At 40.3% G+C, this 14890-nt stretch overlaps 1 protein-coding gene across 9 annotated transcripts in view; it reads left to right on the top strand.

Annotated features, from left to right (window-relative positions):
- The window catches only part of sgip1a (SH3GL interacting endocytic adaptor 1a), a 265636-nt gene that overhangs the window by 160731 nt on the left and 90015 nt on the right, over positions 1-14890 (top strand). For 6 of the 9 annotated variants that reach the window (XM_063064170.1, XM_063064172.1, XM_063064168.1 and 3 more), the window contains 6 exons: positions 3149-3237; positions 4513-4605; positions 5814-5888; positions 6648-7190; positions 10072-10196; positions 13270-13396. In XM_063064170.1, coding sequence (XP_062920240.1) covers positions 3149-3237; positions 4513-4605; positions 5814-5888; positions 6648-7190; positions 10072-10196; positions 13270-13396 — 1052 coding nt within the window. The remainder of the gene's footprint in view (positions 1-3148; positions 3238-4512; positions 4606-5813; positions 5889-6647; positions 7191-10071; positions 10197-13269; positions 13397-14890) is intronic. The other 3 variants (XM_063064176.1, XM_063064175.1, XM_063064174.1) reach the window with 2 other exon arrangements.

Here is a 14890-nt window from a genome sequence, read left to right on the forward strand (position 1 = left end):
CAGTGTCAACTTTGTTGTCATAATCTTCTTGGCAGGTTCAATCCAATATGTACATGTTGCATCCTAAGTTTCTCGAGGGAAGTTTTAGATTGAGCAAAAATTCTCAAATCTAATTAGCTTATCTTCAATTCTACATTTGATAATTGAATTTTCAATTTTGGATCAATCCTATCAAACCCAGAATTATTCTTAATTGTTAAACATCTGCAAGACAAACTGAGTAGGTTCAATGTCAGCAAAACCATTAACCAACTTCCCAAGATATGCCATTTTGCTGTTTATGAATCTGTTTCATTCTTGGAACAGCTTAACTCATTTTCTCATATTAAGTCATGGCTGGCCTTCAAACATCAAGAGTCACTGCACATTATAAGACCTGGCAGTTGTAACTGGGATCAAAGTCACTGGAGAGACATTGAAGTAGATGATATAGAAGGTTTTATTCATCACGACATGTAGGCATCATTCTGGAAACGGACAGAATATCGAGGCTCACAAACCCAAAAATACATCATATTTTTATACCTTTAAGATCAAAGGTAACAGTAGGTGATTCAATACAATTTCAATTATTACAATAACATTGTTTACTTCAATATTTTGGGTTGACAAATGGTTCCTTTGAGGTACATTGTGGAAACACATTGTAATTCATACGACAACCCTGAAGGTCCAGACACCTTTGGGAGAAACTAATTACACAAATATTCTAAAAACATCTGATGACAGAGAGCCAGGTACCCAAAATTAATGCGACACACACAAAATGCTGGTGGAACGCAGCAGGCCAGGCAGCATCTATAGGAAGAGGTACAGTCGACTTTTTGGGCCAAGATCCTTCGTCAGGACTAACTGAAAGAAGAGCTAGTAAGAGATTTGAAAGTGGGAGGGGGAGGGGGAGATCCAAAATGATAGGAGAAGACAGGAAGGGGAGGGATGGAGCTAAGAGCTGGAAAGTTGATTGTTTCTTTCTTTCTTTCCCCCTAGGCCTCCCGTCCCATGATCCTCTCCCTTCTCCAGCCTTGTATCCCTTTTGCCAATCAACTTTCCAGCTCTTAGCTCCATGCCTCCCCCTCCTGCCTTCTCCTGTCATTTCAGATCACCCCCTTCCCCTCCCACTTTCAAATCTTTGACTATCTCTTCTTTCAGTTAGTCCCGACAAAGGGTCTCGGACCGAAACATCGACTGTATCTCTTCTTGTAGATGCTGCCTGGCCTGCTGCGTTCCACCAGCATTTTGTGTGTGTTACCCAAAATTAATATTGTCAGGGCTGTCTCTGGGCACACAACTCTGGTAAGTACACAAAAACTATTGATTGCCTATACCTGTGACCATGTTTGATATGCTAAGTGCCAACATCAGTCTGGTTTGCCAGGTTGAATTTAAGTCACAATGGTACAAGTAACTTAACCACATCGCCTGGTTTGATGCAAGCCCATTAACACAACCCCATTGTCTAAATGCCACCTCTTAATCTTGAAGGCTAATTGCAAGTGTCCTGAATTTATTTACATTTACACTAAGAACTGAAGGCTGGTCCTAGTTTGAATTAGTAACTGCTGTATTCATATAACTCCAGAATACTCTCTAACAGCAGTAAACTGCCTTGAGTGAATTATTCTAACACTACTTTTAAATGGCTTGAAAATTGAATTCTGTAACTCCTAGTAATCTTTCCTCCCTGTCCCTTCCATTTTTTACCTGATCCCACTAGCCCTCATCACCTGATCTCCTTCTCCTCCCCTCCCTCTCCATCTGCCCACCACCCACACATTTACATTTCCCTCTCCACCTCCTACACAATGGTCCACTGTCCTTTCCTACCAGACTACATTTTCTTCAACCCCTGGTTACTTCCACCAATCAATTCCCAACTTCTTAGGTTATTTCTATTCTCCTTCACTGCTTATCACACCCCTCACCTGGATCCATCTGTTACCCATTAGTTCTTGCTCTAACTCTTCCCCACTATTTTGTGTTGGCTATATTTCCCCTTTATTTGCAATTCTGATAAAAGGTCTTAACCCAAAATGTTGACTGTTCTCTTCACTCTATGTAATTTTAATTTTCATTGCCTTTCATTCATGAAAAAGGTGTTTATTGTTCTCACAATTCACTTCCTGAAGTCCTTACAAACATGTGGGTGTGTGGAATGCACTGCCAGCAACAGTGGTGGAGATGGATTCAATGGGGTCTTTTAAGAGACTCTTCAATAGGTACACGGAGCTTAGAAAATAAAGGGCTATGCCGTAGGGAAATTCCAGACAATTTCTAGAGTAGGTTACGTGGTTGGCACTACACTGTGGGTTGGGGGGCCTGTAATATGCCGTAGATTTCTATGTTCTATGCTCTGTGAAATTATTTAATTTGATAATCTTATTGTGTCTAAATTACATATTTGATAATACTGTAATTCAAAAAGAGATATTTTGAAAATACCAGATATTTTATCTAATTATTTTGTAAGCTAATATTCTTGTGATGAATATAACATCATTGAAGTATTACAGAATGACCTGAGAAACCCATTTTATTTAATTATTTGTTACCTTTAGTGTTTGTCTACTGTATTCATAAACTGCCTGGGGTTCTTGTTCCATTAACCCTTTATACCTGCTTTAACACCTTTTCAATAAGTTCTTCTTTATTCTTCCCTTCTCTATTTGTGATCATGATACCTTTCATTGCTGGGATTTAATTTTCTTCTTTCTCATTTCTAATTTGAGAAAGGCACAGAATGTTACAAGCATACCTGAGCAACAAGTGAAAGAAAGGCTTCCATTGAGGCTGATGTATTCAGTGTTTTAACTAAATAATTTCCCTTGAGTTTTGGATTTCTTCTTTTCTTTGGGGAGGGATATAGCCTTCAGCTATTGGGTGCATATTATGATACCAAGACTTACCTCATGAAAAAACAATGAAAACTATAATTACATCTCCACGACCATCATTCTTTGTTACAGTGTATCTAAATACTCACTGAGAATAGACAGATCCTATTTGGAACTGTGATTTTTCAGCATAAGACTAATAAGATGTATTTATCCAGACTGAGCAAGGTTTAGTGATTCTCTGCTGTACTTGTTTTTACTTACTATTAAATTCCTAATTTCATTCCGCTTGTATTCTCTTCACTTTTCTTTCGCAGTAGTAAGAAGGTCCCAGAGGATACAGCAGCTCTGATTCCACTCTTTGGCCCACCACTGGAGTCAGCATTTGAAGGCATAAAACCAGAAGGTACTTTGCACACATGTCTGAAAAACATTGACCTCACAAATACATAACAGTAAAGAACGCAGTGATAATGTTACTGCAGTATCACAGAACCAAAGACTTAACTGAGTTTGAATCCCATCCCACAGGTGCTTCATTTAAATTCAAGAAATCATTCAAAAACCTGGAATAAAATGTTAATATTGGTATTGATAAATGTGAAACTATTGAATTGTTGTAAAACTCCACCTAGTTCACCCAATCTCCTTTGAGTCTGCGGTCAGGGCTTTTCCAGGGGAATTGGGCAGATAACTGAAAGCAAGTAATGTGCAGGGTTACAGGAAAAGAGCATAATAATGAAATGTGTTGGATTACACTACAGAACCCGCTGACTAGACCTGATGGGCTGGATGGACTGCTTCCTTACTTAAGTAGTTCCAAGGGTCTACTTGTTACAGCCTGCGTGATGTGCAGTATGTCTCTTAAGCAAGTTTTCAAATAGGAACACATCTGGCATTCTTGGCCTAATAAGTGTTTGGTTTTTTTTCTCAACTGGTTGCTGCTGAGGGAATAAATATATTTGATCAATAGGAACAGCAATTCGAAGAGAAGGTGACGATCCCTGACATTCTACAGTTTTAAGCAGAATTGGCATGCAGTGCAAGGAAGTAAATGGGACTAAAGAGAAGCAATTTTATCTGTTCTCTCCATCCTATCATTTTTGATGTGCTAATCTGAGATTAGAATCAATGTTCCTTCGCAAAATAAAATGGTGCTGTTAACAAAACATGTAGAACAAGGTTATCAGCGTTTGAATGGGAGTATTGTGGCCCAGTGACTACAAGATAACAATACCAGTGAGTGGGTTGGAAAATGTTACCATCTTTGCAAGGATATGGTCAAGGCAGACGGCCAACACTTGGGAGTTATTTAGAAATTTGTAGATGGGTTCCTTGCTCAGGGGGTGGGGGGGGGGGAGGTAGAAGAGAAATTGGTCATATTTGGAGGAAGTGTGGTGGAGATCAGGTAGTTCCAGGCCAGCCACCTACATATGGAAAGATAGCAGATATTACAGCAGGTAAGAGATGGGTGATTAAGATTAACTGCTTCATATTCCACAAGGTGTACACTGGCACAATGCTGGTTGAACTGCCGGAATCACAACTCAAGGAATTTCTGAAGGCAACAGACCAGAAATATTGTTCCTACAATCTAATGTTTAAAAATCGAATTGCTCATACTGTGTATTTATGCCATGTGTTAATTTATTTTTTGGCTGACTTTAACCACATCTTAAAGCTACAATTGATCAGCCTGAAATCTGGGGTCCATTTCAAGCCAGTGATTTCAAAAGACAATCTCCTTTGCCATCACGACCATTTCCTTCTGGAGGTAAGTTCACAGCAACTACATTAATCATTAAAATTGTGAAATTAAACATAATAAGAAAACAAGAAAATATAATGGCCCTACTTCCCATAATTTCCTTTTATGTAGCTGCCAGATATGTGCTTTGCATCTGAATTGCATTTTGCTTCACAGGCTTTGGAGATCTAACTGGTGCATGAGCAATATCTGATCATGTTACTGGAGAAGACCTTCCTCCTAGAAGGATTTTGCCCCAGAAACAGGCAGAGTGACAAATCTATAAAGCCTGTATTACTTGTGGAATTGTGGCAAAATATCCAGAACACTCATGTGGAGGCTAGAAACATAAGTTTATGATTTTAGTGTTTTGCAATCGGACTCTTCGGGTTTGAGGAGGGGTCAGCCACCATACGCAATGGCAGCTACTTTAAGCAGCCTTGAAAATGGAATTTCTTCTCTTCCACAGATAGGAAAGTGGGGGATGATGCTATACATTGTGTTTTCAGTGGCACCATAACATGAAATAGTCCGGGAAATTTCAGAGGTTTGTGGAAGGACAAAATCTTTAACCTAATGAGTACTGACTGACATTCACAGGATGTGTATATTCTACTACCACAGTGCAACAGTTGTTGGGCATCATTCATTTAATAGGATAGAAAACTGACTAAATGCTAAGTAGTATCAACCTTAGAAGAAGCTTGTGTTCTTTGCTATGCTCCACTACCTCTTTGCCTTCTGATCCAAATTTGAATCCTCAGAAAGAGCTGGTCTTTGATAGTTATCAGCTCTTCAGTAAGTGTATCTGAATCTGTACATTAGGTGATGTACTTTTTTTTACCTCTGGTTTTAGCTCACCATTAGCAAATGAAATCCACGTTTAAATATCAGTTTCTATTCATACTAATTCTTCAAAGTCAGGAGGTGGAGTTAGAGCCACACCTCCAGGCTTGAGTACCTAAATTTGGTCAGAGCATTTTGTGTGGATTTTAAAAGATTGGTATATTGTCACCTTGTGGATCATGCAGTACCATTCAGTTACCTCTGCAGTGGGTGGAAAGACTCTGTTTCTCTCTATCAAAGAGATCGGGGCTGCCTTGTTTTTCTGAGAAAGTGAGTTTTTATTAATATGCTGATTACAAATATCATTATCCTTTAAATTTCAGATGGTGTAAAATTGCAAAAATTATCATTTTCATTCCATAAGTTGCATTTTGTAATTCCCCTTCTAGCCCCTCCTCCTCTGCCTCCGAAAAATGTTCCAGCCACACCACCTCGCACAGGATCACCCTCAGCAGAGGGTTCAGGTAGGGTTTTGTAGTTTAATATTCAGCTGTACTGGGCAGCTTCTCATTTACCTACATGTTGCCACTTCAGTAGAATAGGTATGTGGAACATCAACATCAGCAAGAGCAAATTAGTTTGAATAATTGTTTCTGTTTTGTAGGCCTGAGGTATCTCTAAATAGCTATAAAGTAACACACAATTAATGTAGAGAAATACTGACTGGATCTTCTCCTTTTATATTCAACCATTTTATGTCTTTCACACAAGCTTTTTTCCCAAATTTCATAAACTTAATCAAGTGCAGATTCTTTGTATCTTAAACCATCTGCATTAAAGTTGCTTTTTAAGGAAGGATATGTTTGCTCTGCTCCCAAGTTTTCAGTTCAAAGATGTGTAGCTTAGTTTAGAACTGAGTTTTGCAGCTCACCACGTCTCTGATGTGCTGTGAAACCCATCTCAGCCAAGGCACCGAGGATGCAACGGATGTGAGTGACTGTTGCTTAAGAACAGACAGTACACGGTAGAATAACTTACTGATACTCACTTTCTTGCCTCAGATACGAGTACAATACCAGGGGGCTACTAGCAGATCCAATGTGTAAAGGGGGCATGGGTGGGGGTGTACAAGGAAACTATTTCCTTCTTTTGATATTTGAGATCTGTCTCATTGGTAATATTTTTCTTTAGTCTTTTAACACTGAATGTACGTTCTTCAGTTTTATTTTTGTGTATAATCTTTTGATTCCTGCTTTTTTTTACTCTTGAAATTTGAAATTAAGACCACATTGCTCTGAAAGGCACCAAGTCAGACCTTGATACAGCAATGCAGCAACCTTTGCCGAACTTATCCCATGGGACTGTAGGGAATGACCAGGGTGAAGCAGAGCCCCAGCCTAACAAACTGTTGTCTATCAATGACCTGGATGATATTTTTGGCCCAGTTGTGTCTCCCAGATCCGGAGCAGTCCTGTCGAAGAGCAAGTGGATTGACTTTTCTGATCGACCTCCCAGAGATGATGTTTCAGCTGCAGCTCTGAGTGAGAAGAGGTCCACCTCAGCCCTGCAGCTAGAGGACATTCATAGCGACCTACAGTCCACTGATGCCCCTCCAGTTATTTCTGTGCCTCTCGACCATGATGGAAGTGAGATAAAGAATTCTGAGCAGGCATTGATCAAGAGCGGAAAGAGCGAGTCGTCCTCCTCCCTGAAAGAGCTCGCTATGGGGCAAAAGAACACGCCCCCTCCCCCGCCACCTCCTACCTACAGGACAGTGGTATCTTCTCCAGGACCCAATTCAGGCAGTGGAGTATCCAGTAGCAGTGGTACGTGGTGTTTGCCTAAACACTGCACTAGCCTGTCTCCAGCAAGAAGCCTCAGTAGTAGCAACATTAAATGGCTTCTTCCTGCTTCTGTCCTGTGGTATTTGTGCTGTTTCATTCTGTGCTAAGCGCTGCTAATTTGTGTTCTTTGGAAGTGTGCATCTGTGGTGACATTCTCACAACAACCCCCAGCACCCTATCCTACCTCCTCAACAAGCTCTTCCCTTGTCTTGAAACTGGCCGACAGGTTCTCATGTTGTTTACCAGAGAACACTGAGTCTGCAAGGTGTTCCCATCCAAAGAGAAAAGAGAAACAGTACAAACTACATCATTATGTAAAACATTTCCTTTTAGACATCACTTCCTTAGATCAGATCTGTAAATGAGTCACTGTTAGACTGGATAAGTGTTACAATTGGCTGTATTCCCCTCTTCACACCCTCAGTCTGGATGGGATTTATTGATCAAAGATTCCAGCTTCAGGTTTTTATCCAGCGATCATCACTGCCCGCCACCCCATTGTCCAACAAACCATGGAGGCAATTGGCACAGATGCAGTACTTCTCCACTTATAGTCCCCCTCTGCTGAAGCATGAATACCAGCCCTTTTCTCCAAGGTTCATCTCTGAACGATATTGACAAACAGCACAAAGGGGAAAATGTATCTCAGTGCAGTAGCACATCCCTATTCAAACTGTCCAATTGGGCAGCATATTGCTGGGATGTCATCAGGAAAGCAGGGCTGATGTTTGCCCCAGGAAACTCAGAATAAAATACAGATTATTAATTTGCTGCCTCCAGTCACAGTTCACTGGACTGTGGTGTCATCTGAGAATCATTGGAGGTGCAAAGACTTCTGCTTTATCAATTAAACTGAAATGCTGGGGTTACGTCGCACCCAGTTGTTGTCAATGGATCACCATCAAGTTAGGTGGAATACAAGAGTAAAGCTAAGCTTCTCTAATAGGTTCCCATCCTGTTTGCTATCTGGCAGATATCTGGTGCAGCACTGAAATATGCTGGATTTGGATTTGTGGATTGCAGTGAAGGGTTGGGTACCACAGTCTCAGCATTCGCAGCATTGTCATTTCATTCAAGAGATTAAGTGATCTGGTGAACATTTTTTAAGTGCAAATTCTTTTGGACAATTTTCCAATGAAACATGGGCTTTGCTGATGATGCTATTATCTCATCCTTCATGCTCAACGCCCTGTCAGCCAATTTCCACCACCCCTCCCAAATCCTTCCTGTTATGTAGTTAGATCACATCAGTATGCAGCTGAGTGCACATTTTGATCATTAGTTTATAGCCATAATAAGAGATTATGGTTATAAGGCTTTATGTCCCAATGTTGCTGCTTCCATTTTGCCTGTATTTGCTTGTATCAAGCCCGTAGTATCAATATTCTTCAAACAACGCTGAAGGGCAGGGAACTGCAAATGCTTACTCCCTTAGTGAGAAATTATGATATCTGGAGCTAGGAAATTTAAGATTGTTTTGGGTTGAGATAGCTGTTTGAACTGTTTTACAGTTGATTTTGGTTTCCTTTGAATGAAAAGGAAGTTTTAGACGCAGGTTCCCCTCCTGTTTGCTATCCAGAACTTAATGTGCTAATTTTAATTTGGAGGCATAAAACGAGTGACATTGAGTTTACTGCAGGCTGTACCATGTGACCTGGGAAACCTATCAGGCAGAATCATATCTCAGGTAGCTAACTCAACACTGACATTCAAACTTAAAATCACATACAGTCACTTACAGACACAAACAAAGAGAAAATCTGCAGACACTGCAAATCCAAGCAACACACACAAAATGCTGGAGGAACTCAGCAGGCCAGGCAGCATCTATGGAAAAGAGTACAGTTGACGTTTCGAGCCAAGACATTGACTGTACTCTTATCCATAGGTGCTGCCTAGCCTGCTGAGTTCCTCCAGCATTTTGTGTGTGTCATATATAGACAATGGGTTTAACTGTGATACCCTCACAGTCCGTCCATATTTGCTATTTGCCTTACATGAGCAGAACAGTCAGAGTCAGCTCTACCAGAAGAAACTGGGGCTTAGATTGCAGCCAGCTTAAAAATTAGGGTGCAAAATGGGGGGAAATTAATTGTTCTTAACAGTTTAGCAAATTTAAATTTTGATTTATGTGTAACAACCATAGAAGATATTTTTAAAATTTTCAAACAGGAATACGAAAAACCGCAACATTCAAATTGTTAGTGACTCTCATTATTTCCCATAAAATTAATGTAATATTAAAATAATACTACGGTTGAAGACTTTGCTCACATGCAGAATGGCCAGTTTTACTATCGATGAGATTGGTGTCATTAGCTGTGGGAACACAACATGAGCCCATCAGGTAGATTTTAATTCCCAACTGGAATATCGGGGGTAAGTTGACAGTTGGAGAAGGGAAAGGTGGTAATGGTTGCACACGTTCCTGGCACAATCGCAGGCCACCGCAATATAATCTATATCCAGGCACAGTCATACTCCTGTCCTTCGGGTTAGCTTTTCTTTGACGAAATCCAGCCCAGCATGTCAGGTTCCAGACTATGGACCAACATCAACTGCCAAATCAAGATGGGAGGTTCTAAATGGTCAGAAAGAGCAAAGAGAAATTATCTGGAATTCTTGTGGGCCAGGAGGGATAGGAATTACTCACTGCCATTATACAACCACCCCTTCTACAACCCATCTGGACCATAGACGTGGCAGATGACCCAACCTTTGTGTCACCTGCCACATCTATATCAAGCCTCTTCCTTCCTACACCCAGACCTCTGTGCAGTGCTGACCACACTCCATGGAACTTTGCTAACGGTTTCTAGTTCCTTGATTTGTAAAATTTAAAATCATGTCTCCTTATTTTTAGGTTCGTCATCTCCTGCCCGTCCAGCAACGCCATCGGGCTTAACCAGTAACACTCCTCCTCCTCCACCACCTCGTCCACCATCACGGCCGAAACTGCCTCCTGGAAAGCCTGGAGTAACTGATATGGTACGTTTTTATATGTCACTGTGGTATTTATTGCGGAAAGATATTACTGGAGTGTGTCACAAAGCCACAGAGAAAAACATAGCTCTTTCAACTGGTCCCCATGAAACTCACAGCTATATAGGTCTGTAGAATAATGCTATGACCAACAAGAAATCTTATTTAACATCCAACAAAATAATTTGTACTATCTACTTCTCACAAGAAATGCTGATGAAAGTCCAGTTGTGTTATCACCTGTGGATTGAGTTAGACCATGAGATATAAAAGTTGCTGGTGATCGCAGCAGGCCAGGCAGCATCTCTAGGAAGAGGTACAGTCGATGTTTTGGGCCGAGACCCTTCGTCAGGACTAACTGAAAGAAGAGATAGTAAGAGATTTGAAAGTGGGAGGCGGAGAGGGAGATCCGAAATGATAGGAGAAGACAGGAGGGGGAGGGATGGAGCCAAGAGCTGGACAGTTGATTGGCAAAAGGGATATGAGAGGATCATGGGACAGGAGGCCTAGGGAGGCCTAGGTCTGAAGAATAATGCCTAGGTCTGTAGAATAATGCTATGACCAACAAGAAATCTTATTTAACATTCAACAAAATAATTTGTACTATCTACTTCTCACAAGAATACTGATGAGAGTCCAGTTATGTTATCACCTGTGGATTGAGTTAGACCATGAGATCATGCTTTCGAGCATAAGTCTATCTTTGGTATAATTTCCAGTCAAGCTAGGATGAGGTCAGTCACTAAAACTGTGCAAGTGCAAGGAAGTTTCTTTCCTTGAATAAGGTGAACAAATTCATTATAATTGCCAATTTACCCAGAGTAGTACAGCGGATTCCAGTTAATTGGGGCACTTAGGGACAAGTACATCTTGGCCCAATTATGTGACTGTCCCAATTAGCTGGTTTTGTAGAAATAGTTAAAAAGGTATAAAAAAAACTCAAACTACTATTTAATGGAGCAGCAATTTATGCATTTAAATGAGATACAGGCAAATTAGAACAGTACCAATACCGCTACTGTATTATAAAACTGTGTATTAATTCCTGATAGTTATTCATGGATAAATTCATCCAGTGTATGCTGCTCTGTTCTTTTGATTGACTGTAAATGAAGAAATTCTGAGCAGACACCTAGTGCATGTAATGGACTGCCTTCATACAATGCTTTCAATGATTGCATCCTCCAAATCTTCATTTTCATTGTAACATTCAAGATGATTGTCGATACCTTCAAATTCTTCATAGTTCCTAACTTGCTGAAGTAGTGAAATACTTTCATTTTCACTCACAGCTGTTTCTGGAATTTCCAAGCCTGAATGCTTGAAACTATGGTGAGCAAAACAGCTCCAGATTGTCTTACTGCTTAATTCTTGCCAACTATCAGTGACAAAACTCACTGCTTTTTGAACACAAACAGTCAACTGACGCTATTTAAAAACTGTTTGTTCTAACTATGGTGTAGTGTCTAACGATCACACAAGTGCATGTGACTGACGCTAGTTTGAAACTGTTTGGCAATTAATTCTCAATTAAGCGGTACACTGTACCAAATGAATGAAGAGAAACCCAGTTATTTTCTCAATTAGTTCTTGTTCTTTAAGAGTTGTCCCTCAAATAAGTGGCTGACCGGATTAACCGATGGCCCAAATAACCGGAATCCACTGTAATTTCTTTTGCATTTTCTACTTACAACATAAAACATTCACCCTCAAGTAGCAAAGTTCATGATCAATACACTTATGACCCAGAAAACTACTACCTGCCCTCCGAGATCAAAACAAAATTATATCAACTGAGGGGGAAAATTCCTCTCAAGTGTAGATTGAGCATTATCACATCTATTACTATAACATTCTGTTTCATTAATATATAGAATTGAATATCAGGTAAGGATGAATAACTTGAAGAGGCCAGGGAGTATTTCTTAATTTCTGGCACTCAGAACTTGATGAATATCAGAACATTGAACACACTTTATTCGGCACTAAGGGTAAACCTTTTTTTTCACAAAATCCATCATTTTTTATGTGTCACAAATCCATCTCTTTTTTTTTAGGTAAAATTAACTTTGTAGGACAACAGGACAATAACCTATGAGACCTCCATTGTCTCAGGCTCTATCACTGTAATCTCTTCCAACCCTGGAAACATTCTCTCCTGCTGTCATGATCTCTAGACCATTTCCAATTCAAATTGCTCTCCCACCACTGCCTGTAAGGAGTTTGCCTATTCTCCCTGTGACTGTATGGGTTTCCTCCAGGTGCTCTGGTTTCCTCGCACAGTCTATAGTCATACTGGTTGGTAGTTTAATTGGTCATTGTAAATCGTCCTATAAGTAGGCCAGGGTTAAATCAGGAGTTTGAATAAATAAATATATTAATAAATAATCAATAGTAGTTGTCCTAAGCTCAAGTATTTAATTCCTAGTTTTTTCACTTTCTTTAACTCTTACCCCTCTTTCGGATTTTCCTCAGAACCAAGTTCTTCCACCAAATTGTTTTTTTACCCATTCTAATACTTCATCTGTGTTTTGGTATTCAATTTTGTTTATACCCATGAAGAGTACTCTTGGGACTTCTTACAATGCTAAAGACAGCAAACAAATAAAATGGGTTGTTGATATTGAATAAATAACCATGTGTATCATATATCAATATATTCACTTGTGGCAGGTTACCAGCAGCCCAAGTTTTCCTCAATTCGTGGAAGAAATTACTGCCAAAAACTTTGCAGCAGATTCCTCTTCAGTGATTCCTTGCTCAAATAGAAGATAATAGACAAAGACAAGAATGGATTTGTTTCTTGTGTCACGCAATCTCTCACTTCCTTGCTTACATTAAAAAGAATGGCCTCAATCAAGTCTTGGGAGACATGCAACAATCAGAGTACAGAAGTTATCACCTTCAAGATAGGAAACAGGAGAGAAAATAATTCAAAACAGTTTCAAACTGAGTACTTCAATGTTTTTACCTTACATTTAAAGCAAGTAAGATAAGTAAGTTGCTACTTTTGAAACTTGAAATGATCTTTTACCTGATTTCATTTCTAAGTAGTTTTATTTTGTTTTGTGTTTTACAGGCCAGGTCCTTCAGCCCTCCCATTCATTCCTCTAGTCCTCCACCAATAGCTCCTTTAGCTCGAGCAGAAAGCACTTCCTCCATATCTTCAACTAACTCTCTGAGTGCTGCTACCACCCCTACAGTCGGTAAAGTACTATTTTTAGTCTTTTATTAAGTCAGTAGAGCAATAAAGGCTGCAATAAATGGCATTGTTTGAGTTCAAGAAATTCTTTCTGAATGTTTTTTTTCCCTGGGAATTTCCAGTGCCTTCCATCTTTATTTCAATTTTCCACCATCTGCAGGATAGCTGGAGTGTTAAGTTTATTCACTTTGGACTGACGTGGGCATCGTTCATCAGTCCATGTCTCAATTCCCCATTCCACATATGGCACTCTGACTGACAAAAGACCTATTGTGTGGAATGGTAAGAAATACGTCGGTACCGAACAGTTGGGCAGGGCATGCATGGCTACTTACAAGTCCAATTCGTGTTGATGGAAGAGCTCAAGCAAGACTGTGTTGGAGGGTAGAATGATGGAGAGGAAGTGAACCTCAATGAGATGGCATCCTGAGAAACAATATATACTGTATGTTCCTGTACATTCTTCCTCCTGCTCCTTTTCCTCTTCATTAAAAGAGCTGCTATCTTCTCTGTCTTGTCCTGCCAAAAGTAGCAGCTTTAAGAGAACCATTCTGTTTAAGGGTGCCTTCAGATCACTTAAGGCACCTGAATCACTTCAGCATGGTGATAGCTTCCTCTCTGGGTCTTTTGGTTGCCAGGTTGTTTTGGTTGCTTAGCTTCATGGTCTTGCTGCACCGCAATGGCTATCAGCCAGGACTTAAGAGAATCTCTGAGAAGCTAGACAAACCCGCTTAGAGATCTGACAAGATCCAGGAAATAGACTGACATAAGACAGAGAATTATGAAAGCACACTAGAAATACTCTGCAGTGAATGTTAAGGGAGCAAAATTCCTTCTTGTTGATGGTTAGTTCAGGATAACCTGGAGATACCTTGAGGACAGATGTGTGCAGTCAATGATACCTTGCAACTGTGGGAAGCCAGGCTCCAAACCTGAGGACACATGTATGCTCAGTGGTCACATTTGTTACAGAGTCAATGTGATGGCTGCTCTGGAGAACTTCTTCAGTAACTCCCAGTAGGATCCCTAAACAAAGAGGTTGAGGTTAATATTTATCAATACAACTACTGGTAAAACACAAGTCTCAGGTTCAGTGTTCTGAAGATTTTGTTCCAATGCTCTATAAAGACTTAACCATCTAATATGCTATCCTGAGTATCATAGAAACATAGAAAATAGGTGCAGGAGTAGGCCATTCGGCCCTTCGAGCCTGCACCGCCATTTATTATGATCATGGCTGATCATCCAACTCAGAACCCCGCCCCAGCCTTCCCTCCATACCCCCTGACCCCTGTAGCCACAAGGGCCATATCTAACTCCCTCTTAAACATAGCCAATGAACTGGCCTCAACAGTTTGCTGTGGCAGAGAATTCCACAGATTCACCACTCTCTGTGTGAAGAAGTTTTTCCTAATCTCGGTCCTAAAAGGCTTCCCCTCTATCCTCAAACTGTGACCCCTCATTCTCGACTTCCCCAACATCGGGAACAATCTTCCTG

The sequence above is a fragment of the Mobula hypostoma genome, chromosome 12, assembly GCF_963921235.1.
Source record: "Mobula hypostoma chromosome 12, sMobHyp1.1, whole genome shotgun sequence".
In the NCBI taxonomy this organism is placed as follows: Eukaryota; Metazoa; Chordata; class Chondrichthyes; order Myliobatiformes; family Myliobatidae; genus Mobula; species Mobula hypostoma.